The sequence below is a fragment of the Ruditapes philippinarum genome, unplaced genomic scaffold (assembly GCF_026571515.1).
Source record: "Ruditapes philippinarum isolate M1 unplaced genomic scaffold, ASM2657151v2 ctg616_1_1_1_1, whole genome shotgun sequence".
NCBI lineage: Eukaryota > Metazoa > Mollusca > Bivalvia > Venerida > Veneridae > Ruditapes > Ruditapes philippinarum.
This window is the reverse complement of record NW_026857130.1, coordinates 1-26,691: the sequence shown is the minus strand read 5'-3', so window position 1 is coordinate 26,691 and position 26,691 is coordinate 1. Positions and strand designations below refer to the sequence as shown.

At 31.5% G+C, this 26,691-nt stretch overlaps 1 protein-coding gene across 1 annotated transcript; it reads left to right on the top strand.

Annotated features, from left to right (window-relative positions):
- Positions 1-21,284: 21,284 nt before the first annotated feature.
- On the top strand, positions 21,285-26,522 carry LOC132748864 (uncharacterized; the record flags this gene model as incomplete). Its single annotated transcript, XM_060738520.1, is given in 2 exon segments — positions 21,285-21,432; positions 26,157-26,522. Coding segments are annotated over 2 exon segments (475 nt in total), but the record flags the coding sequence as incomplete, so codon positions are not given.
- Between the last annotated feature and the right edge of the window lie 169 nt (positions 26,523-26,691).

Sequence of the window (26,691 nt, the reverse complement as noted above, 5' to 3'; positions counted from 1 at the left end):
TGACACGATAAACAAGGTGACTTTTTCATAATCTTTGAAGATTACAGACATTTATGTAAAAATATCGGAATGCAGTTAGCTAGCTATGTGTTTTCCGAGTATGCACATGTAAAGATATTGTCTGTTGGTGGACAATTTGATGGAAATACCGTGCGACGCAGTCACTCGGGGTAGCTGGAAAACTGGAGACAACTTCGCTTTGGACCTAATTAAACATTGAAAACGTCGATTCTGGTGACGTTTTGTGCATTCTTACCTAAAACAGATGCCCACAAGTCATCAGCGTAAATTATTATCTGAAAGTCTTCGTAGAAACGAAGATATACTCTATTTTGCTTTAATCCTCGTTGTGAGCACCATAACCTCGTTGTGAGCAAGACAAGCGCAGTGCGTGTATGGTTTTAATATGTAATTCAAATGGCAAGAATACAATTTTCAATCTACCAAAAGCAATCAAAACGTTTTTGTACAAAAGTTTTTCTTTGCAATAGTTCTTCTTTTTCTTTTTACAAGTTTTTTTTTGAAAATTCTTCTTCATATTCACAAGTCATCAGATTAACATAAGAACTAATCAGTTTACGTAAATCAGGTATTTTATTTCGTATACTCTAGTTTGGCTCGAGTGAACATCACGGGAGTTTATGAATATTTCAACAATTTCACAGTCTGTGTGATACACACATACATGTGTTTATCCTGAGCTGAAGACTGACCACGTTATGTAAAACAAGAACTATCACGGTAAGTTGACAATGCCCCTGAAGTGGTGCTTTGGCCTTAGATTTATGGACCAGATAGATTATTTGTTTTTGGACAATTAATATAATAATTAGATCTTCAATGTGAAGGTAATTCAATGTCAAGGTGAAATACATATAGGTCAGTTGGAAGGTCTTGTCCAAAGGGGCATTGTGTCCAAATATGAATTAAATCATCTAACTTATAAAGAAGTGATGACCAATCTTAAAGTTTTTGGATGTTCTAGAAGTCATTCACGGTACACGATATAAAAAAACCGATCAGTTGAAGATCTTGCCTAAAGGGGTGTTGTTTCAAAATATGAGTAGAATCCGTTTACTAATAAGGAAGTTTTGACCAATTTTTAAGTATTTGGACAATTTGACTTTCAAGGTGAAGGTCATTCAGGGGTCAAGTTTAAATAAAATAGGATAGTTCAAAGGCCTTGTCCAAAGATGTGTTGTGCCTAAACATTATGCCAGGACATTATGGCCAATCTTAAATGTTTTTGGACAATTTGACCTTCAAGGTAAAGGCCATTCAGAGGTCAAGGTAAAAAAATACAGGTCCGTAGGAAGGTGCAAAGGGATGTTGTGATCAAATATGAATCAAATCCATTTTCTAATAAGGAAGATAAGGCCAATGTAAAAGTTTTCGGACAGATTGACGGACGTACCAACTTTTGATATTTATGAGGCAAATCAGCTGGACCAACGTCCATTAGCAAAATTAGCTAAAAAAAATAGCTCTTAATTTGAATTTTATGAGTTTTTGTTCTTTATTTAACTACGGAATGAAGCTCATAAATATCATATATTTGCTCGGACTGACAGACGAACAGTTCAAAACTAATATGCCTCCCTTTGGGGTATGCACAACGTCAAGTGCAAAGAAATGCTGCTGTGCAAAAATGTTTTAATTGCTGTGGTATATTGAAAATTATATTTTCACCATCTGAATAACATATTAAAACCATACACGCACTGCGCTTGTCTTGCTCACAACGAGGTTATGGTGCTCACAACGAGGATTAAAGCAAAATAGAGTATATCTTGGTTTCTATGAAGACTTTCAGATAATAATTTACGCTGATGACTTGTGGGCATCTGTTTTAGATAAGAATGCACAAAACGTCACCAGAATCGACGTTTTCAATGTTAAATTAGGTCCAAAGAGAAGTTGTCTCCAGTTTTCCAGCTACCCCGAGTGACTGCGTCGCACGGTATTTTCATCAAATTGTCCACCAACAGACAATATCTTTACATGTGCATACTCGGAAAACACATCGCTAGCTAACTGCATTCCGATATTTTTACATAAATGTCTGCAATCTTCAAAAATTATGAAAAAGTCACCTTGTTTATCGTGTCATACGTCAAAGATGGGTGCTCACAACGAGGAACGGAAGTTGCTCACAACATTTTAACCGATGGACATTTTTCACTCGTTGTGAGTTAAACGGGCGTGGATAATATTTACAGGGAAGAAAATTGTTTTGGCAATTTAGTGGTCATTAGCCTCGACGTGACCTCTGGAAATTAGTCGCCCCCATCTTGTTGCCCGAAAATATTCGAATGAACCCAACATAATTGTGGTATCACAAAACAGTTTGTGTTCACTATTGAACATAATGACCTCTGCACCGAACAGTATATCATCTGAACTGAACATAATGATAGTACCAAAAACCAACTGAACATAACGACACCGAACAACACATTGACTTGACTGAAGAAAATATAATCAGCACATAAGATAATGATACTACCATTTAAGATAATGATTGTACCATTTAACAGATATATTTCACGACTGAACCGAAGGAATAAAGCACCCAGCATGTCATTGCAACTGAAAATAATTAAAATATCACCCAATAATGCACTGCCTCAGCTAAACAAAATGATAGTATCACTCTACTGTTCATTTTCATGGTTGAACATGATGAGAAGAGCACCAAACAGCATATTATTATAACCGAACATAATAACTGTAACACCCTACAACATATCTTTTTAACTCAACATAATTGTGTTTCCACATGCCTGTTTGTTTTAAGAACTGAACATAACGACTTATGCACCCGACAATACATTGACTTGACTGAATAAAATACAGTCAGCACACAACATAGCACTTCAATAACTGAGCACATTAGGATTTCAACCCAGCATTTTGTATCTCGGACTCAACAGAAAGACATTTAACCAGGTATATCATTCAATCTTAACATAAGACAGTCCAGGCGTTCCATAGAGAAGAGCGCAATCAGTGAGTATAGCCACACTGTGTTAGTAAGAAAGAGTACGCTGTGTGATAAATGATCAGAAGTGTAAACTGTTAAAGCGCACTGAGTAAGCAGTGTGATATATGTTTAGTAATTAGTGATTTAAGGAATGTTTAACATCTAAACAATCAGAACGTTTATATCTTTCTTTACATCAAATGCGTACAGAAATAACACATTTTTGCATAGATTGCAAAAGATCTACATTTTTATACTGTTGATTGGAAAGTCTGCAAATACTTGTATAAAATATGAAAGTGGTCACTGTTTTACTGAAGGAACAAATCACGTTTCTGACTCAGTCGTCACACCTGTACTTTTTTCGACAGCGTTTGTTTTGAACACGCCGAGCTCATTATTGCTTCAGTCTTTATAACCTTAGTTGATATTTAAGACAATACCAAAAGTGTTTACAATCTTTGCATGATCAAATATACAGACAGAAACAATAAAAAGATTGCTAACGATGGTATAATTATGACACATCATCAACAAAGGTAAATTAGTTCAGCGCGACTGTTCAGCAAACAGTTATGGACGTACATTGATCATGTTGATCAAACTAGACGTGTCCGTGCGAGTGACATGATGTATATAGAACATAAACACACGATTGTTACCACAAAAGTGCCATGTGTGATAACTAGATTGTGAGATAGACATTATAGGATTCGAAAGCATGATAACTGGATTGTGAGATAGACATTATAGGATCCGAAAGCATGATAACTGGATTGTGAGATAGACATCATAGGATTCGAAAGCATGATAACTAGATTGTGAGAAAAACATTATAGGATTCGAAAGCATGATAACTAGATTATGAGATAGACATCACACGATTACTTGATTTTGAAGTATTGACATATTAGAACTCGATTACATGATCATGACGATTACAAAAATATCTTAAGCGAAAAAATATTTTGGGTTGTCGGTCTGGTTATTTCGAACTTAAACTGTTTTCTTCTGTCATATTCTAAGATCACGCAAAGTTTTGAATAATTTTATTATGTATTTTTATTTGCTATATGCCTATATATGACCTTAATATACATCTTAAATTGCACGCGGGAGCCAGCGCTATTTAAAACTAGTGGAAACTAGTAGAAGTACAAAGTAATCTTGTTAGAAAAGTAAAACTTTATAAGTCACGTATACATATATATTTTTTTTTAACTATCAACAAATAGAGTCAATAAACAAGTATTGTTTATCCTGATAAAAATGTCAAGGTTGTTACAATATTGATGAATGTCCTTTCTATAGATATGTCATTATTTCTACAGCTTCAAACACATGGAGATTTGAGTATGTCTAATTCTTGAAACATATTTACCACATGTTGTCATTTCAGAAACTGATTTACACATATAAAACATATATTTCTCTTCATTTATAGCCTCAACAGACGGTAGGATTTAGTTGTACAACACTAATTAAAGATAAGATGTACAATTTTCAAAGCTATACAACACTTGCATTCAGACGGCAATTCTACACTGTAAGAATTATCTGAGGCTTCCCCTAAATAGGATCCATTTACATTGATCCTATACATACTTTTCTCACTAAATACTTTTTTTCGCCATGAGTAATGATTGAAACCCCTCCATTTAAAAAAAAATATATCTATATATTTTTTTTTCATGTGAAGCCTGACCGAGACTCAAACCTGGGACCCTTGGAATACCGTACTGCGGCTCTACTGACTAAGCTATCTGGCCCCCTACAAACTAATTAGAGAACAACTGAATACCGTGACATAATAATTTTCAGAATAATTTGGGATTCGAACATAACACAACAAGTTTTTTCAACATCATTTTTACCCCTATCTTACTACTATGTTTAATTTTCAGCCCAAATTGTTCTGAAATTTCATTCATTACACACATATTCAGGAGATAATTTGCTTATCTGTTACTTGTCATTGTGGGAGGTCTGAAAAAATCCCTACGACAAGATTTTCAAAATAGAACATGTCCTATCCCTTACATCTATGTTTCCGAAATCAAGAAATAGTAGCCTTCACACATTAAGATTTGTCTGTACATCTTAGTTTTAATTGGTGTTGTACTTCAAAATCCTACCGTCTGTTGAGGCCTTAAGACGATGATTTTATCACATACTAGTAAACAAACCTTCCCCGGTCTAATCCTGTTTCAAGACAAATAACAAATTTCCCGACTTATCCAACTTGAAGGTCTTACAAGTGTTATTCAATACATGTATAATGGGAAGAGTCAATTATCTCATGTATTCAATAAATACAAGCTAAAAGTATATATACATGAAGTGCATATCAAACATTTAATGAATATCAACTAGATGTACATTTATTTATAAAGAAATGCCATTACTTACTTGATAATACGAAAGTTCTGAGCTAATTATTTGTAAAATAGATAAAAAAATGTATCCCATTGCGTTATAGGAGTTTGTAATTCAGTAAATGTATGACCTTTCTCAACGTCATAGAAGCCAATATATTCTAATATTTTTCCCGCCTACATACTTGTTAACGGTTCCTTGAGCCTATAAAATTCTATCATTTTTATTTTTTAAAAGCTTTTTTCCTACTTGACATTTACTCATTGGTAATATATACGTACATGTCTGTTTCTTTTGTGATTTTTCAGTTTGTACAGTAACAGTGATTTATTGTACCACTGTGTTTATATTTTGCTAATCTTAACCACAAATTATTTTATATTCAAATCTATATTCAAATTTCCCCCACCCATGTCATTAGCATCTCACATATTGTAAATCCATTATAACATCATTATAAAAACAAGTGTTTGCTTTTTTATAGAAGGAACAATTTATGAGGTTTAATGTGTCTTTATTGAAATATCTGCACTTTACCTTGTATACGGTAACATCTTATATTGATACGAACCTACAAGTGGCCACCTTAATTTTAATCCTATAACAAACAATGAGGAGTATTCGCCCAGGTAATTTATAATTCTATTTTATGATATACAAGTTACTGTAGTACAGATACGATCGTGCGTAAATATTGTATTTATGAATGGAAGTCCTAAATGTTCACGCCTAGATATGATAATCAAAAATGGATACATTATAAAATATCTCTCAATGGAATCTGCCTTGATCTGTTCACTTATTGTTCACTCGTTGATAAAGATTCGGTCATTAATAACATTTTTTTTGACAACAGCCTTTGCTTAATCTTTGATTTATAACGTATATTTACGACAAATGTAAGCAGGATAAAATGGTATGAACTCGTAATAAACGTGCACATTGTGGTCGCACCGACGTTTTAATTATGTCCCGTTAAATGTCGCAACTATAATATTTAAATTTATGTTAAACAACTTGTATTGTGTCAATATTAACGCTATGTACTAGCTATCTATAAAATAGGAAAGGATCTGTTGTGATGTACAAAATAATAGGTTGAAAATGAAGTCATCTTAAGTCGGTATTATAAATTGATGACCACTATACACGGATTTATATTACAAGGATCGGACACTCCCAGTTAACCCTATATAAATGCTTAAATATCTTGTCGTGCACCCAATAAAGGTACATCGATCGATAATTTACCGGCGCTAAGCGTAAATGCCCGTTCGCAACGGATACCTACTTTACAAAATACCATACAGCTTTTCCATTTATTATCCGATTTGGGAAATTTAAAGTTTATTTTGAAGAAAAATACTTGTTTTATTCAAATATCGAATTTATTTTTTAAAGGTTCAAATAATCTGTCCGCAACGACGATTAAAAAATTAACTTGACGAAATCCGCGGTAAATACATTTTTTTATATAAAAAGCAGGTATTTTTATAATAACGGTACCATTCAAAATAAAAAAGAAGCCGATGTTAGTTATTCACAGATGATCAAAGATGCAATATTTAAGATTCATTGGGTTATGCAGTCAAATTTATTCACGCACCATTGTTTTACGGGTAATGCATTTGGGCCTACACGTGACGAAAATTTATTCATTTTTTTAGTACAAAATAATGCCGAGATTGTCAATATTGCCACATTCATAGAATATTTAAATTTCATTCATTATTTATATCATTATCATTTTTTTGTAAATCTGTTTTCAAATGTCGGTGCAGTGAAGTAGACAATCATCGTAACAGTAAAGTACTATCGTGTGGCTGTCTCGATTCCGGCCTTTTTAATGTCACTCGTATAAAATTATTTTAATCCGTATATTTTAATTATTCTTTTTATTTGAATGCCTGTAGAAAGATATATCTGAAACTTTTTAATGTAACGCTAGAAAAACAATAAAAATCTTAACAGTTTGAGTCAGTATTTTGCGAAATAAAAGTAACTTTTGATTATTTTGTAATATAAATCCGTGCCACAATGCATGCCAAAGAGCCCCTTACTGATAAAACACATTTGCATACGTTTTTCATTTAGCGACCCAGATGTGGTGTATTTGAGCTACGACATAAGCTTGAGATGGTTCCAACACACCGAGAAGTTTATTCTAGAAAGATTTGATTAAAATCTATCTCAGTTCAGATTTTTTTTTATTTCGCATCGACCTTTCACCTACAAGCATGTTTACCTGCGGTTTTATACTATATATGTGTTACTATTTGTCACGGAACGTATAATTATGTCACACGTGTGGGACATACTCGGCCGAATTAATCTCAGCTGTCTGTATGTGCCATATACGTTTCTGCAATTTGGTAGTAAATGTCTGACCGTATATGTCACACATTTTACACAGTAAACTGAAATAACCATCGTCGTTTTAACCTACTATCATCATCGTTAATAAATCATCATCATCAACAACAAGAACATCATCATCATTATCATCAATGACACATCATCATTGTAAATCAGCAATATATTTGTTTATGTCCACAACTTCTTCCTAATAATTTTACCAGTAAGATGGCTTCTGTGTCAATACACAGGGACTGGCTTTGTCGAAAATATGTGCTTTTGGACATTAATATAAATTTATTGATTTGAAGATAAAATATTAACTTTTTATGCCCTGAATCTGAGGGGGTGGGATTCAAACTTTTTACTCGTCCGTGCGCCTGTACATGCGTCTGTCCATCAGGAATCTTTAGTGTTGCTCCATAAATAATTTAGTTAGGGTCATGAAATTTTACGTGAACGTTGGTCAGCATTATAATTATTATGGTGCGCCTGTGATTTTGCAGTCTTGCCATAATTATTGCCCTTGCCTTAGTCATATCGGAAATAGTCAACTTGTGCAACAGTATTTGAACTCATGAAACTTGTATTAAGCTTCATTAATTATTTTACGCCGTGACTTAGATACAAGCAAAAACCAAAACCTTTTTAATCACGAAAAAAACGATTTTTAAACATTTTCATTAATCATTTTCTTCACGCTGCAAACAAGATATTGAGATAGTATGATTGGCGTTCTGTTCACACTCCACATTTATAACTTGCCCCTTAAGCGTTATGTTATGCCGAAAACCATCATGATTATTTTCGAAATGACGATTGAACACGTTGAAGTTGTTGCAAACAAACTGTTTGAAATACATGTATTTTTGCTTGGATGCAGCATATGTGCCATTAAAGCTTTAGCGAGATGTGAATTTTTTCCTGATGAATCACAAAGTATGAATGTTACACTGATAAAGGGTAGTGGAGATCTAATGACTAAGATGTTTGCCCTTCAATCTCGGGATTATGGGTTCGAGCCCAACTCGGGTCGCGACTATGTTTCTCGGTGAACATTTGCTTATTAAACGGTTGTGATGAAGATAATGATCATACTGCTACTGCTGATGATGGGGATGAAGATTGCGGTGATGAAGATAATGATCATGCTGCTGCTGATGATGGGGATGAAGATTGCGGTGATGAAGATGTCGGTTGTGATATTTACGATTCCGTCATTAGTTTTTTGTTTTTGTTTTGGTGAGCATAATATGGCATATTTTATGTTCCATTTTCAACTGAAGGATAAGTCGAATATGGGAATTTAATGCGTACTTAGGCAAAAATGCCCCCAGGTTAACAGTTAATATTTGACAACAAAGTGTGAAATATAACTCCAATATTTATGCATATAAAACGTTTTTGAAACGTTCATGTTTTGCAAAATTGAAATAATTCTGTCATATACATAGAATGAAAAGTAGAAATATCTTCAAACTAAAATTTTTCCAAGAACTTAAATATGATCTTTGTAAAATTAAAAAGCGGACTTAGAAGGACGTAAACTGATAACTCGCTTGGTTTGCATTACTTTTGTTTTATATAAACCAATTCAAGACATGTGTGTTAAAATTAGCCACCTTATCAATTATAATAAGGCCAGGGCATGTTTTTAAAGTCCTAAACAAAAGGGCGGACAACTATTTGTCCACTTCTCGTATGAGAAGGGGGTAAGATGTGATGCGTGTATGTGGTCGCACGGTCACTTTCCTTACATGTCCTCGATGCATGTATGTGGTCGCATGGTCGAAACAACATTTTCAAATGTGTGTTGGTTCAAAACCGTCTGGTGCAAAGTCTTTATGTTCCAAAAACACTTTTGAAATCGTAATAAAAACCTATTCGCTTATAATTAAAAATAACAGTAGTTAATAACCTAACAGTGTGTATTACAAATTATAAACTAAATAGGATTTATTTCTCATAATAAGGAGAAATAAAGCTAATAATAACTTTGTAACTAATAATAAGAAGTTTGGTTTTAAATAAGAAGAAAAGAAGGCATTATAAGGAATTGAGAACTATTATTAAAAGGAAAATCATAAGACAGTGAGCATGATTTTCTGTCAGAATATAAGCAAGTTTCAGAGCATTTTCCGTCATCACAGACACCCGCGAAAATACATTTCTGCCTATAACGCCAGTATTTTCATTTAGGACGCATATAACATTCTGAAGAAAAGACACACTGGGTTGACATTTTGCATATGTCACCTTAAGTGATGATTGCATCAATAAATTGTTAAAACTGTAATGTTATCATGGTAAAATAATAACACATAAATTCTAATACCTTTAATATCGATAAAACCGCAGGCTATGTGAAAGGTCGATACAAAAAATTCTGAACTGAGATTGAATTTAATTAAATCTTTCTATTATAAACTTCTCGGTGTGTTAGATCCATCTCAAGCTGATGTCGTAGCTCGAATACTTCTGGGTTGCTAAATGAAAAACGTATACAAATGCATTTTATCATCAAGGGGCTCTTTGGCAGAAATTGTGGTCATCAATTATAATAACGACCAAGATGACTTCAATTTCAACCAATCAATTTGTACATCACAGCAATTCATTTTCTATCTGATAGATGGTTAGTTCCCAGATCACCTACATAATGTTAATATTGCGAGCTGTTTAAATAAAATTTAGATATTGCGACAATTACCGGTAGGGCTCGAACCAATGATCTCTGAGTCAAGAGACAGGCATCTTAGTCTAGTGTTAAGGTGTCTGCCTCTCGACCCAGAGATCATGAGTTCGAGCCATACTCAGGTCACGACCATGAATCTGCATATGACACCATTACTGGTTGGTTCCAGAAAGCGGACTCGAAAGTAATTAATAGAAGTTGCAAAAACTTGTTTCGCAATCGAGCTTAAATAAATATGTTTATACCAACGGTATGGTTGTGATATTTAACGGTTAGGAAAATGTTGCGACATTTTACGTTATTATTGCGACATTTAACGGCAAAATATTTTAAAACATTTAGCGGCGGTTGCGACATTTAGCGGCAAGAGTGCGTCATTTAGAGACAAGTGCGACATTTAAAGTCGTTGCGACATATAACAGCGCCACACACCTGTTTTAAAATGACATTGATGCACAGCATACACCACATCAAATTATAATTTTCAGGAATTTAATATAATAATGTTATAGAATATTGCTAAATGTTTGTTAATGTATCTTGTTTCTATAATTACAAATGATAGGATAAAATGATAGTGTCCACAGTAACTAAATTTTATTTACAACATTCCTTATGCTTGCTTGTTTTCTTACAAGCAACATACATACAAGGTAGTGTTTCTGTCCTGGAATTATTATTTTTATGGTACAATGGTTCAGATTCATGAGGATGCCTCAGGCTTTAAATGATTGTTTAAGGTTAATGTAGAAATTTATTTTTGGCATTCTCAATCAAAATGTTTAACTATGTCATAAATATTTGAATGTAATTGATTGAATTTATTATGATATTATTCTTGATGCATGCATTGTAATAATTATACATGTATATGTATGTTATGATGATGGGTGTTGAGTCCAAGTAAGAAATAAAGTATATGTTCTGTTCTGTTTTGTTAATGGAATATTCTCATTTATCACAACAAGTGCTGTGTTTCTTCCCCGCTGTTTTATAGAAATACATAATTATGTGATCAGATATTATAGACTTACAACTGTCAATGTATCAAGTTGGTACAATGCTGTTTTGGCATATTTTCGAAGAGTTGTATCAAGTTTAAATATGATATGTTATTATAGTCATTTTGTGATGTATATGAAATATTCCTTTAAATTTCTCTTCTCTAAGCAACACGAGTTTAAGAGATTTCATCTTACGATCTGTAAAATTTATCATGGATTATAAATCCCTTTCATTATATCGACATCAAATCTCAAATGATTGGTTATACGTAAGTGAAATTTAAATCATCTCCAACAAGCTTTTGGCTAGACGGAAGTAAAATTTAAATCATATTCAATAAACTTTTGACAAAACGTGAGTGAAATTTAAATCATCTCCAATAATGTATTGGCTAGACGGAAGTGAAATTTAAATCATCTCCAATAAACTATTGGCTAGACGGAAGTGAAATTTAAATCATCTCCAATAAACTATTGGCTGGACGTAAGTGAAACTTAAATCATCTCCAATAAAATATTGGCTAGACGTAAGTGAAACTTAAATCATCTCCAATAAACTATTGGCTAGACGTAAGTGAAATTTAAATCATCTTCAATAAACTATTTGCTAGACGTGAGTGAAATTTAAATCATATCCAATAAACTATTGGCTAGACGTAAGTGAAATTTAAATCATCTTCAATAAACTATTTGCTAGACGTGAGTGAAATTTAAATCATATCCAATAAACTTTTGACAATACGTGAGTGAAATTTAAATCATCTCCAATAAATTATTGGCTAGACGTGAGTGAAATTTAAATCATCTCCAATAAACTATTGGCTAGACGTAAGTGGAACTTAAATCATCTCCAATAAACTATTGGCTAAACGTGAGTGAAATTTACAGCATCACCAATAAACTATTGGCTAAACGTGAGTGAAATTTAAAGTATCACCAATAAACTATTGGCTAGACGGAAGTGAAATTTAAATCATCTCCAATTATATACTATTGGCTAGACGTAAATGGGACTTAAATCATTTCCAATTATATACTATTGGCTAGACGTTAGTTAACACCTAACCATCTCCAATAAACTATCAGCTAGACGTAAGTGAAACTTAAATCATCCCCAATAAACTATTGGCTAGATGAAAGTGAAACTTAAATCATCTCCAATTAACTTTTGACAAGCCGTGAGAGAAACTTTAATCATCTCCAATAAGCTATTGGCTAAACGTAAGTGAAACTTAAATCATCTCCAATAATCTATTGGCTAGACGTAAGTGAAACTTTAATCATCTCTAATAAACTGTTGGCTAGACGTTAGAGAAATTTAAACATCTCCAATAACTAATTGGCTCTAATATGTAAGTGAAACTTTAATCATCTCTAATGAACTGTTGGCTAGACGTTAGTGAAATTTAAACATCTCCAATAACTAATTGGCTCTAATACGTAAGTGAATCTTAAATCATATTGTACAATTTAAAGTTAAACTTATAACGGTTTAGAAAAGTTGAATGTATTTGATTTCAACAGCCATTGAACGGATTGAATAGTATTGACAATTTAATTATATTTAAAACTCACTTGTTTCTACCTTAATAAAAGTTGTCTAATAGTATTGTGTGAATGAAATTCACAAGGAACTTAAAAGAAAAAAAAACAAGAAAAGAAAAAATGCCTTTTCCAGGAATAGAACCAGGGTCTCAACACTGACGAAGCCAACACCCAACCACTGCGCTATTACGCTGAACATATAAAATATGAGTAAATAGTATCCTTTTATATAAGAATTATCGACACTCCTTTTTGTCAATATTGATGTAAACAGATAATGAAAGGAATAGCGAATTCGAGCTGTATCTATATTATTTGTCAGCCTTGACTTTTTCAATAAACTTCAAACTTGTATATATCAGATGTCCCTTTTTACAGTTTGTTTCATGGAATTCTTTGAGTAAACGTTAAATGTCATTTGTATCCAACCTGAAATCGTTTGTGAAAGATAAACAATATCATTAAGCGTGACATAATCTATAAATAGCTGAGGAACATTACGTAATTTAACAGCAGTTTCAAGGACTTGTCGAAGGACATTTTAGATAAATTTGGTTTAAACGTGCATAAGCGACGTAAACATGTTAAACAAGCAAAACTGATATACAGTCTTTATTTTTAGGCTTAAATATAAATATACATTAACATTTTATGACAATGTTTATAGCCCTAACCTAAAGATACGGTGACATCTTATAAGACAATGTTTATACCTCTAACATATAAACATATAATTATACGGTTACATCGTATGACATTGTTTATAGCCTGAACATATAAGTATACAGTGATATCTTATAACAATATTTATAGCCTTAACATACAATGTATGTCAACATTTTAAGAAAATGCTTATGGTGACATCTTTTGATGATATTTAAAGCCTACTGCAATTATACGGTATCATCTTATGACAATGTTTATAGCCTACTGTAAGTATACGGTTACATCTTATGATAACATTTATAGTCTACTGTAATAATACGGTTACATCATATGGTGATATTTATAGCCTACTATGATTATACGGTTACAGCTTATAATGATATTATAGCCTACTCTAATTATACGGTTAAATCTTATGATAATATGTATAGCCTACTCTAATCATACGGTTGCATCCTATGACAATGTTTATAGCCTCCTGTAATTATACGGTTACATCTAATGATGATATTTATAGCCTCCTGTAATTATACGGTTACATTTTATGGTGATATTTATAGCCTACTGAAATTATACAGTTACATCTTATGACAATGTTTATAGCGAATTGTTATTATACGGTTACATCTAATGATGATATTTATAGCCTCCTGTAATTATACGGTTATATTTTATGGTGATATTTATAGTCTACTGAAATTATACAGTTACATCTTATGACAATGTTTATAGCCAATTGTAATTATACATTTACATCTAATGATGATATTTATAGCCTAATGTAAATACACGGTTACATCAAATGATGATATTTATAGCCTCCTGTAATTATACGGTTACATTTGATGATGATATTTATTGGCGTCCGCGCCGAAGCGCGGCGCCCCTTTATGGAATGAAATCAGATTTTGTGAAAGGGCGACAGCAACTTCTCGAGCCTTTTAGTCGGTCATAATAAAAGCCGATCATTCCGATCGGGTATGAGGATGCTTGATTATTATTAATTAAAAATGAAAAGTCGCGATATGTACAATGAATAGCGAACTGGAGGATTTCGCAATGCAAACATTTTCAAATGCAATAACCTTTTCCGTCTCTTCGTTTCTTTATTTATCATTTTGTAGTACACAGTGGGTTATCATGGTATGTTAAAATAGAATGATGAGTTGATGACCTAAATATTTCGAAAATCTATTTATAGAGGGATGTAATCCTATCGGTAATTCCGGTCTCTCCCGGTCTATTTTGACCGGGATATTAGTGACCCACGTTTATTGTCCGGTCTCTCCCGGTTTTGGAGTAGATGTTTGATATCGTTACAGAACAGAACAAATCTTTTACAGATAAATGAGTTTTTTTCAAAATGAATGTTTGTCACTTTGTTTGGTTACAATAATAAATAAACATAGATCAACTCTCAAATTTATTGATTATTATTATACATAAACATACAATTCGGAAAAAAAAAACACCAACAACAATAGCATGTTTCATTTTATCTATATGAGATAAAAACAATAAATATGTACAATAATTGTGAAAAAAGGTACATTTTTATGGTTTTAATATGACACTATCAACTTTTAAACATTTAATTTAATTTGTTATTCGTGTTTAGTAAAGATGCCGAGGGATTATTCAAAGTTACAAATTAGATTTTTTTAATTATTTAATTGATTGATAATTTAAAATATGATAAAGAAAAATACAAATGTACATATACAAGAATTAAGAATAAACAATATTATATATTGAAAGATTAACCATAATTTACTGACTTTTCCAGTTAAATTTTGACTTATAATCGTCGGTCAATATGAGAATTGAATTCTTAAAATTAATTTTACAATTTTTATAAATTAGAATAGTAAACGTAAAAAACTCAAAAATAGCACATAATAACACAAAAAAGAGAGGAAAACAATATTCATAAAATCTGTATTTTTGTTATTAAAATAGATATTACAATTATTGTATAATAAACAATAATGCTCAACATGACATGGTAATATAACCAGTGTCATATAGTGTCAGTGTTATTGATTGTGAACATGGATATAATGGGTCTCAAATGTTAAACGATTATTGTATACATTTGGCTTTGCTGATTGTTTTATATATAATGATAATGTTGATGGTAAATTATTTGCTAGAATATTTAAACAAAGACTTATTGATACTTATGTACAAGATTGTCATGGTAATATTGAAAATAATAATGTTTTAGGTCTATATAAAAATTGCAAAACTAATTTATCGTATGAAATTTACCTCGACTTTTTACCACGTAGTTTAAGAATGTATATTTCCAAAATAAGATTATCAGCCCATTCTCTCAGAATACAAACTGGTAGATATAGTAGACATAGATTACCACGAAACGAGAGATATTGTCAGTGCTGTAATACCCTTGATATCGAAGATGAATATCATTTTGTTCTGGTTTGTCCTTGTTATAATAATATTCATAAGACATATATATAAAAAAATATTTTAAGGTTAGACCATCGATGTTCAAATTTATTCAGTTATTGCAAACTTCAAACAAGCTTTTATTGATGAATTTAGCAAGATACATTAAAGAAAGTTTGGCAATCAGAAATACTCTCTTAAATATTTGATTTTTTAACATCCTCTTGGAAAATATTTTTTTTACTATTCTCATATATTGCAGCATCATGTTTGTTTGTGTAATCATGCATTGTTCTTAAATAATAAAGGTATTTTCTCTTATTTGATACATTATCATATGATATTTGTGTGTTAACATGTATAACTTTTAATGATACTGTTCTTTATCTAGAAAGAAACTGCTCAATAAGTATTTAATTTTGCTGCTGGTTAACATCTATCCTTCGCCTTTATCGGGAGGGAGTTTTACTTTCAGTGGGATGGTTAGACTCTCTGGGTAAAATATGGTATACACTATCCTGTGAGGTTGCCAGTAGAATTTCTATTACTGCTATGATTGAGAAAATATTTAATTATTACTCATAACAATGTACAATTGTACATTCTATTATATATTGTAAGTATCATATTGTACTTTGTGTTACATATGGATTATAAATGATTGTATACATGTACATCCGTTGCTGCTTCTCCAAATCCCTCCAGAGGCGTGCACGTCGCGGAGAAGGCACACGGCAGGTCAAGGTCAAGTCATCTTAAGTACCAGAGGTGATTGGTTGACCTGTCGTGACTAACTCTGGAGGGTTGGCGCTAATGAGAGCCGTTTTTGTTATCGTCAGTATGGATCTTGATGCCTGGCCAGTATTGTCGTACTCCTCTACCACCAACGAACGAAGAATAGGCTACAGGAAGATTCAGCTTGACAAAGACGTCCCCGATGTGACTACCTTAGTGGACCGGCAAGGATGCTATATTCTCGGACATATGGAATTTCCGGCGCCGAGTATAAATTAACCGAAATAGAAAGAAAGTATCCGTTGCTATTAATAATCACGATCATAAAGAAATAACAAGTAATATTCTAATCTCATAATGAACAATGTCTTTTGTCTGGTAAAAAACCAATTAACCATTGAAAAGTTTATAAGAATATCTTGACATCATATGTCTACTAGTTCATCTTCACTTTCTGCATTTCTTGCTTGGACGCCCTTTGATGCTTTGCATCAATGCTTTTCTTGTAGCCTACTGTAATAATACAGTTACATCTAAGATGATATCTATAGCCTACTGCATATGTTAATATCCGTTGACAGGAGTTTATTACCTATAACAAAATCGAAGGTTTGTAAATGGTACATAATGATGGACTGGCTATCTGAACTTAACTTTATCTTTTACTCACACATAGTGTAATGTTTGTATGTTCAAAATGCTACAAGTTTCATCATAGTAGACCTTTAATACAGCAGAAAATAAAAGAATTTTCGGTAAATATTTGCACACCTATATATAATATGACCTATGTCAAAATAATACTTTGTTAATCACAACAATTATGTAATTACGGCATTTTTTTACTAAAAGATATTCATGATTTTAATTCTATCTGGCAACGAAATGTTGTGGGAAGAATTTTATTGTTCTCTCACTTAAAAAATCGAAAATAGATTCTAATGAAAAGAATGTTTGAAAAGTTTATAGATAGATAAAAGTGTAAGACATCATAATCATTTTTTCGCTTTAAACTCCACTGAGGTCAAAAAACCTAAAAACATAAAATTTAAACTTCCTTTTTAAATTATCTGGGGCACTTTAAACAGAAAGATAATTAAGAAATAAACTCAGAAGTAAATTGAAGATTTTAAATTGTATTTTTGTGGTATTCTTTGCCCGATTTGAATGAAAAGCGTTGCAACGCTTTCAATTTTGGATTAATTATTTTCACATTCAGAATGATTGTTCTGGAAAACATCATTCCAGAGCGAATGATCTGGAATTTTACACACCAGTATTGTTCTAGACTGACATCAAATGAAACATTTATCTCGAGAAATTATTTCAAGTCCCTTTAAATAATGTACCAAGACATATTAAACAAATATTGTCCTATTTGTGGAACAAAACAAATATGAAAAATAAATATGAAAGTGGGCGGAGCCAAAACTCATTTTCAGGACTACTTTCTCAGATGTTTCTCTGTTGCCGTCGGTAGCTTCATATATTGATTTCATTATCGGAAATTATTTGGTTATGTTTTACAAAACAGTATATAAATTGACTATCAAACCGCGTCACGCACCTAATCAATCAATGTATAGCTTGAATTGCTAATAGGGGTGTGCATAATTCCAATATAAAAACATACTATTTATCGCCTTAATTTTACTTTCTGATCAATCACTCTTGTTTTTTTGTTGTGTTTAGAAAAAAAAGTGTAGTGGTAGAGTGTTCGCTCTGTGAATGTGGACACCCTGGTTCGAATCTTGGAAAAGGTCTTTTTTTCATTTTACTTTATGTTTCTAAAATTAAAAATCCATACTTAAAGAAATGTGCACAGATGCAGATTTGAACTCGAAAAAACATGTTCATAACCTAAGATCTTCATAATCTGAACTCTCTAACCACTACGTTACTCACATTTATGAGTCTATTTCCACTTTTATTATTCTATATTGCAAAATACTGCGACAGTTAATAATTAAGAACCCGAATAACCTATTATAACATAATGGTACAATCGATTAATGTAAACGTTATCGTGTGTGACTTATATTACTGCGCGCTGTACAAAGTAAATAGGTGTATTCGTAAACAATTTTTGCCTTGAAGGCAATTTTTTTGTCTTTTAAGAAATATGGTATATATTCTCACCTTTCATGATAAAATTCTATATATTTCACCCGCCATTTTGGCTCGTGAAAATAAATGGAATATTATCATATTTCGTAAAAATATATATCATATTTTGCGCAGATGAAAATATATTGCAAGAAAGCGAAAATTATTAAAGATGGCCAAGAAAATATTTTCTGCATTTAACCTTTTCCCTTATATAAGCGTGTTTCGACGGCTTTTTGCCCCCCCCCCCCCTTTTGAGGCCTCAAAAAGTGTAAAAATGTCCTATTTAGACCCCAAACACTGTTTTTCGTTTGAGAAATGTTGGGGGGTTGCCAGAAGGGGGATGTGCCCCCTTCTGTTTGGGGGGTTTGAAGGGGGGCGGAGTCCCCCTCATCGCCAAGAAAATTTTGGACTTGTGAGAGGCTTAAAATGACCCCAGGTTGATCATAAGGTAACGTGTAACCAACGCTGAAAAGCCTTTGACTCTATCTCAATCCCTTGAGAAGTTGCAGCACTTTGAAGTAAATTTTGATGGAAAAAATCGAGGCAAAAATCTGATTTTTGGCAATTTTGAGATGTCCCCTCGTTGCCATGGTAACATGAAATTTAAGACTGAGCATATCGTTACAAAGGCAATGGTCCAGTCAACATTTGTGCCAAGTTTGATTAGTATTGAAGCATTTTTCATAGTTTCATAGCAGTTTGAACTTGTAAGAGGAGGCTTTTCAGTGAAAATGGCCATTTTTCACAATATGCTCATGGGGGAAAGGGTTAATTTAAAATCTAACAATGCATGAATAAGCATCAAACAATATATACTCAACATCACTAATTCCGCGTCATCACTTATCTCACGGTAATGGTATATTTTCATGTGACTATTGACATAATTGATCAGAACTGACATATTTTATTCAAAAACCTTAACAACAAAGTTTTTGTGCAAAATAATTTAAATCTATAGATTTTTACGTAAAACTGAACAACATTTTACAAACTTCTGCAAAAAACAACAATATTCCATTAAATTTGTGTATACGTCTGAAACAATCATCATTTTCTAAATGTTCTTGTTTGTTGAAAAAATAAATTTTGAGTTACAATGTAAAGATACTTTTAATATTTAAATTATGCAAAATAACTTAAAGAAATTTTAAGTGAAACATGAAAAAACTGAAATAAAACACCATTACCGCGAGGTAAATGATGACATACTGTTTTCAAAATGGCCGACACACGGTTTACATCTGACACATTAAAACTAATTTTGATTGAATATATTGTTGTTTCCTTGTGTCATATAGCAGAAAAATGACTAAATGATACAGTTTATGACAGTTTTTGTAGTGTAAGTTTATTGTTTGTGTTCTTTACTGTTTTAAAGTGTAAAGTACCGTGAACTAAGAGGAGCACAGTATAATATAGAATATTTCTTTTTGCTTCTATAACCATTTATTTATTTACTTATTTATGATTATTGTTGTTGTTGTCGTGGTCGTCGTTGTCGTCGTTGAACTGCATCATAGATCAACAATATGAGCAGCGTATCAGTTCATTTATTAGTATATCTACGGTAGCTAAAAAGATATGACAGAAGTTGGTCATTTATTAAGATACGGGTATGTGTGTTGACATTTGTATGACGTGGGTACATAATTGTAAAGGGATGAAAATGACATTGATATTAATTTCAAAATTGCGATTATTTTGGCTCTATTGATACAACATTTTGGATCAATGTATGAAGTTACCAAATATTGATGGAACAAACTGCGACCACTTAATATAAAAACACTTACATATTTATTTTTATTGGGAAACTTACAACTGTTTTATTTGGTAAGATTATATTTATGAATTGTGAAACAACACTTCTTATAGATGTCATTTATTTTATGTTCTTAGATCACGTAAAGGACAATTGGGCAGTTTTCGCCAGAACACAAACGTAGAAATGTGGGTTTGGCCTAGACTATAAAAGAGTAGAGAAGAGTAACGACAAATCATTTATTTTGATTTTATCAGCAGACGATTTGTTTCTACTCTTAACATTAATTTTCTAAAAGATAGAAAGAATATTGCTGATATAATTTAACGGATACACGTTTCTGATTAAATTGACAACAAAGTTACATTAAAATTTAACAGCATATTTACGAAGTAACTACGATTGTTTACATGGTAAAAAAATAATCATATTTCAAGTAAAACATAATAATTCATAATAAATTGTCTTCTTTAACATAAAAATATCAGTTTATTAACAATTTTATTTGAAAAGTTTTATAAGAAAGATTCGACTGTTCGACGGAAGTGATATCAGAGGAGGATCAATTAAAACTACAGATCAACTACTGTCTATATTACAACAGACGTATAAGGACGATTTTGTAGATATTTTCTTGCAGAAACTAACGTTGTTATAAGAGAATATATTATACTAACTATGCATTCAGCACGTATGGGATTGTGTATTTCGGCAATGATGGCGCTATGTGGATACGTCAGTTCTTTTATCTTAGCTGAATCACAAGCTCTCAGATCTTCGGTCACAGGTGAGTAGTTGAAGTTTATGATTCTAAAATGTTATTTTTACTAAAATTACTTTTGATATCGTGAGTCATGTTTCAGTCCTATTTTGATAGCCAAGATTTAAATATGAATACTATAGTAGTTTGAGTTATTTGAGTTACAAAAATCATTTCTGAGCGCTTGAATTACATGTAATGCCCTTGATGGAAATGTATAATTAAACTAGTTAATTAAAAAAAAAGCGTTTTGCAAATCAGATAGACTAAAATTTGTAGCACAGCATGTAAACTTTGATAGAAAAATACTATTATATTAAATAAGATCTATAATAAGTAGTACGTAAGTATTTCTTAAAATACATGCTTAAAGTATTGACACGAAATCTGTTAAATATGTATATACCTAACATTATAACTATATCTAATGAAACATTTCAATAAGATACATAAAAGATAATATTATGTTGCTTTCATAAATAATCTTATGGTGATTTCTGGAAAGACATGTAACATATATAATGTCTCTATTATTTAACAAACGTGTCCATAAACAGATTAAAATGCTCCTAACAAAATATTATTCTGCTATTTCAGAAAGGGTTTTAAACTTTTGAACAATGATTTCATGCATGCACAATTCGCTCTTAAGAAAATACTCAAACATATTTCTTTTATTACAGGTATTTGGAATTATTCCTTTTTTTTTCTCAAAATTCAAACAATAGCTTTGTAAAATAATGCAGTAGATATGTATCCACTTTGAAAATAACAGTACTCATTTTGCACAATACTTAATTGCCACAGAAAATAAACCATGATTAATATTTTTTGCATCAGTAATGTATAATGATAAAATAAACTATGATATATTTATTGCAATATTTATCTCCAACTCCCTTAGAGTATAATTCATATAATAATAATAATAATATGGTATTTAGTTGTGATTAATGCTTCCGAGGGATCACCCTTTTTCCAGATGTTTACCATATTTCTATGGCAATGTTCCATGAATGTATACACGTATTAAGATAATATAATGTTGAAGATATAATGTTTGAAAAAAGTTGTTAAAATATGTTTGAATATGAATTACATGGGAGAAAAAACAACGTAATTAACACGCTAATTAATTCTTTACTGCGGTCTTGTGATTCAAATTTAGATTGTATCATAGTTTGGGGACCTTTCTGTTGAAAATGTGCCAGAGTTAAATCGTATACATATACATGCACAGTGCGTAAACTAGAGTGCAGGTATTAGTTACCCGCACTCCAGAGCATGCCCATTGATTGGTTCATTTTTGCTGGGGTTTACATATTGCGACGGAAGAGAAAGGGCTAGCCTGGGATTCAGGCGTTTATATTTTTTTATTTATTCATAACTTACGCGCTATTTCATACTCGATCGTCATAGATAACACAACATCTCTGGTTTTGATAGTATCAACGTCGATTTGCCGAACAGAAGCACATAAAAAATCGACAGACTGGAACCCAGGCTAAGGGAAAGCGACAGAAATATAATATTCAGAAGCTCGTTCATTTGTACTTTTCTCCGGGGTTTCATATTGCGACAACAGGGAACGTGTTTTTATGTTTGACTATGATACAAAAGAGAAAGAACACCAAAACACTCGGCAATCTGATTAATACCCGGATAAACGCCCCCTCGTACAAATCAGATGGCCTCGTGTTTTGATGCTCTTTCTATTACTAGTAAGTTATTAATTGCGTTTAGAAGAATGTATTACGGAGACTGTGGTGTTCTTGTATTTAAATTATTTGTAGTTTCATTTCTGTTTAAACGAAATCCCTTGCTCAGATTCTGTCACCCTTTAGAAAAAAAATCACCATACAATTTCAAAAAAATACTTCGTAATACTTAACAAATCAATAAGAATTTCAAAATGGTAATTAAAATTAACATGATTTTGTCTATTGATACCGAGTTTGTTGGCAAATTCTTTTTTTCTTTCATTATTCTGTTGTAACATTCAAGCCAGTGTGGAAAAATCAAGTCTTATAAGTCTGCCATTTTCACTTATTGGATTTTGAACTTTTCCGCTTTTAAAAATGGTTTTGTTTAATATCAATGTTTTAAACAAAAATTACAAAATCATCATGGTGTGCGAAAAAAATGCCAAAATAAATATGTTGTTATTTCAAACGTCGTTAGAGCGCCCACGAATGCACGATTACAAACTAAAGGAATGTGTAAAGAAGTTAAATTTCGATTTATTAACTACAGATTTATACTTATTAACCTCGCCTTATTTGAATTAGGGAGTCTTGTGTTGAAATGTCGTGGTACAAAATTATTATGAATCGACTAATGATTGAGAGTATAGGCATGGTTTGAATACCTACGTTGTTAACATTCGTATTTTCCCATTTTTCCAAAAAATATCTATCTCTATTTAATTAACTTTATTTCTCGGAGACTGATAAATGATATTTACTTAACCAAATATAAAATTTTCGAGACACAATGTTACATCAGAATGTGTGTTTATACTTTAATCTTTTTAGTCAGAATTTGTTTTTAGACACATGTTATAGATTTAATACATAAAGTCGGATACATTACTCCAGCCAGTAAATTATGATAAATTCTATATTATTTGTCTAAAGATTACCGTTTAGTGATTTGTTTTCTTTAAGTTGATAATTTTGACATTGGTGGATTATACGTGTTTGGATGACATTTTATTTAGTATGTGAAAACTATTTACAATAGAATTATATTAGTTGTAAGGTCTAGTTTGGATACTTTAACAGCATTTAAAATATACGTCATTGTTGATAATAGCAAAGTCGATAGAACTTATTGAAATTAATCTTGTTTATAAACCATTTAAGTCTTGTAAATATTTACTTGTTTCTTACTATAATAGATGTTGAGACAGAAGCTCTGTTGTGATTTAAGAGTTAGTGACATGTTTCCCCAAACTTGATGTATAAATAGTAACATTTGTTGCTTATGACGTCAACATTATCCCGGAAATTAATGTTAAAATTAACAACTGGATATTCATATATACGAGGGGTTAACGTAAATTGTTTTATGACGTAAACCAAAGTTTGACTTAAAGGCCCATTATAAGGCCCAGACATGTTTTTATTTTATATCTCAAACGTTTTATTTTTTATATTTTATCTTTATTATTATTATTTACATTTATTTGTTTTAAAAATGTTACTCAATGGCCAATCTCCTAAACCATCTATTTTCCTCTTTTCGTCTGTTTTTTTTTTACAATTAATTATGTTTGTATATAAGGCAAAATACTACTTTTGTCTACATTTTGTTACATTTATGACAACTGATTTCACGTTTAACGTTATTTTAGTCCAGACAACAAAACATCCAAGTTGAATATGCTGCAAAACCATAATTTGAACGATATAGATTTCTTATTTACCCTTAAGAAATAAGTAAACATTAATGTGTTATAATTATTTTTGTTCATTTATAAACAAGACGGTTTTTACTTGGTACAAAGGTATACTAGTAAGTAATTTTGTTTTCGGCCGTACAATGTTTGCCGTGGTCAATATTATGTGTTCACTTTTAAAAAATATTACACATGAATACATCGTTTATTGTTGAAGTTCTATGCTATAAGGCGGTTGTGTTTTAATTTGTGTGATGCACATTATCACCATGCTGGTCAGATATATAAAGAAGAAGATTCATATGAAATTATTCTATTTCAAATTTTATAAAGGCAGCACAATACTGTAAATTTTTATCAGATTTGTGGGCCAAGAAAAAAGTCTTGATTTTTAGACAATCTGAATATAACAAGATTACGTTACATATAAAACGATATTAAATAGCGTAACAAAATCTCCTTTCAAACCAATTTTCCTGCTGAAGTCTCTATATTCATGAAACCATATCAAATTAGTTGTAATGGAATTAAAATGGCACATGTTATCTCGGGTGTGAAATAGATATTCTTCTTCTTTTCTTTAATAAAATATATGAAAATATTTAAGCCTCGTTTCTTTAATTTAATGAAATAATTAACATTATATGAGTAACACATATGTTTATGAGTAACAGTAAATATATCATCCATGAGGAAAATACTGTTACCCGAGACGTTAGCAACAAGAAACTGTTATAAGCCCTTATTGTCAAAGAAAATACTCAACAGTTGTTTAGATAATCTGATAATCATTAAATGTACTGATACCATAATTCATTTATTTAGTTGTACAATATGGTAATATTGACATATACAATAGTGGGCAGCTATTAATGAATAGATGGTTGAATTAATTAGTTTATTTGTTTATTAATATAGCGCCATGGTTTGTGTAATAATTGAGTAAAATGGCAAAACTTTACATTAATGTTGATTCATAACTGTTCCAGACTAGAGGATATCAGCTTAACCAATTCTTTTTATATTCTGTCCGAGTGAAATTTTCAGAAGTGTTCCTTGTAGAATACTGGACACAGAAAACGATAAATATATAAACATATTCAAATATAAAGAAAGCCTTGGCACATTTTTATTCATTTTTTTCAACTGTTGTCAATTGTTTTCAATACATTTATACTTAACCAAAAAATATTACTCTATATTATACATTCAAATCGTGATATTTTCCTATTTCGGTATCATGCTTTAATACACAGGGAAACCACAAGAACATCATGTTAAGACAATTAAAATTAAATTTGCGTAATTTTATAGAAAATACTTAAGGAAATGATGTTTTATTTACTTTCAGGTCAGCAAAACAAAGAAATAGAAAAGAAAATTTATTTCTTGACCAAACTTCTTCAACAGATGAACTTGCCTAAAGATACCAGTCAGTCATTTAAAGAAGTTGCGGCAATAACGGGCACGAGAACATCTGTCATGAATGTACAGTCATTATCAACTTCTGATAATCTTTATAAAGCGATCAAATCTGACATTGGTGTAGTTAGTCCGCCGGTAAATTCCGAGATAAATGTACAGACAACGGTTGATGATGATGCTAATACAAACAATTCTAAATTACAACAGAAAGGTGCTACTTTGTCAGTAGAAGAGCAAAGACACAAAGATCTCACTTCACTTTCAAATGAAGATAAATCTTATATCAAAAATGGTAAGCTGCAAAGATTAATATTTTACCTTGATATAATCTTTATAACTAATAGGTAACTTTTACTTATAACGTATGTAACTTGTACTCATAGCCTATGTACATTGTACTCATAGGCTTGTGTAACGTGTACTCATTTCCTCTGTAACTTGTACTTATAGGCTGTGAATAA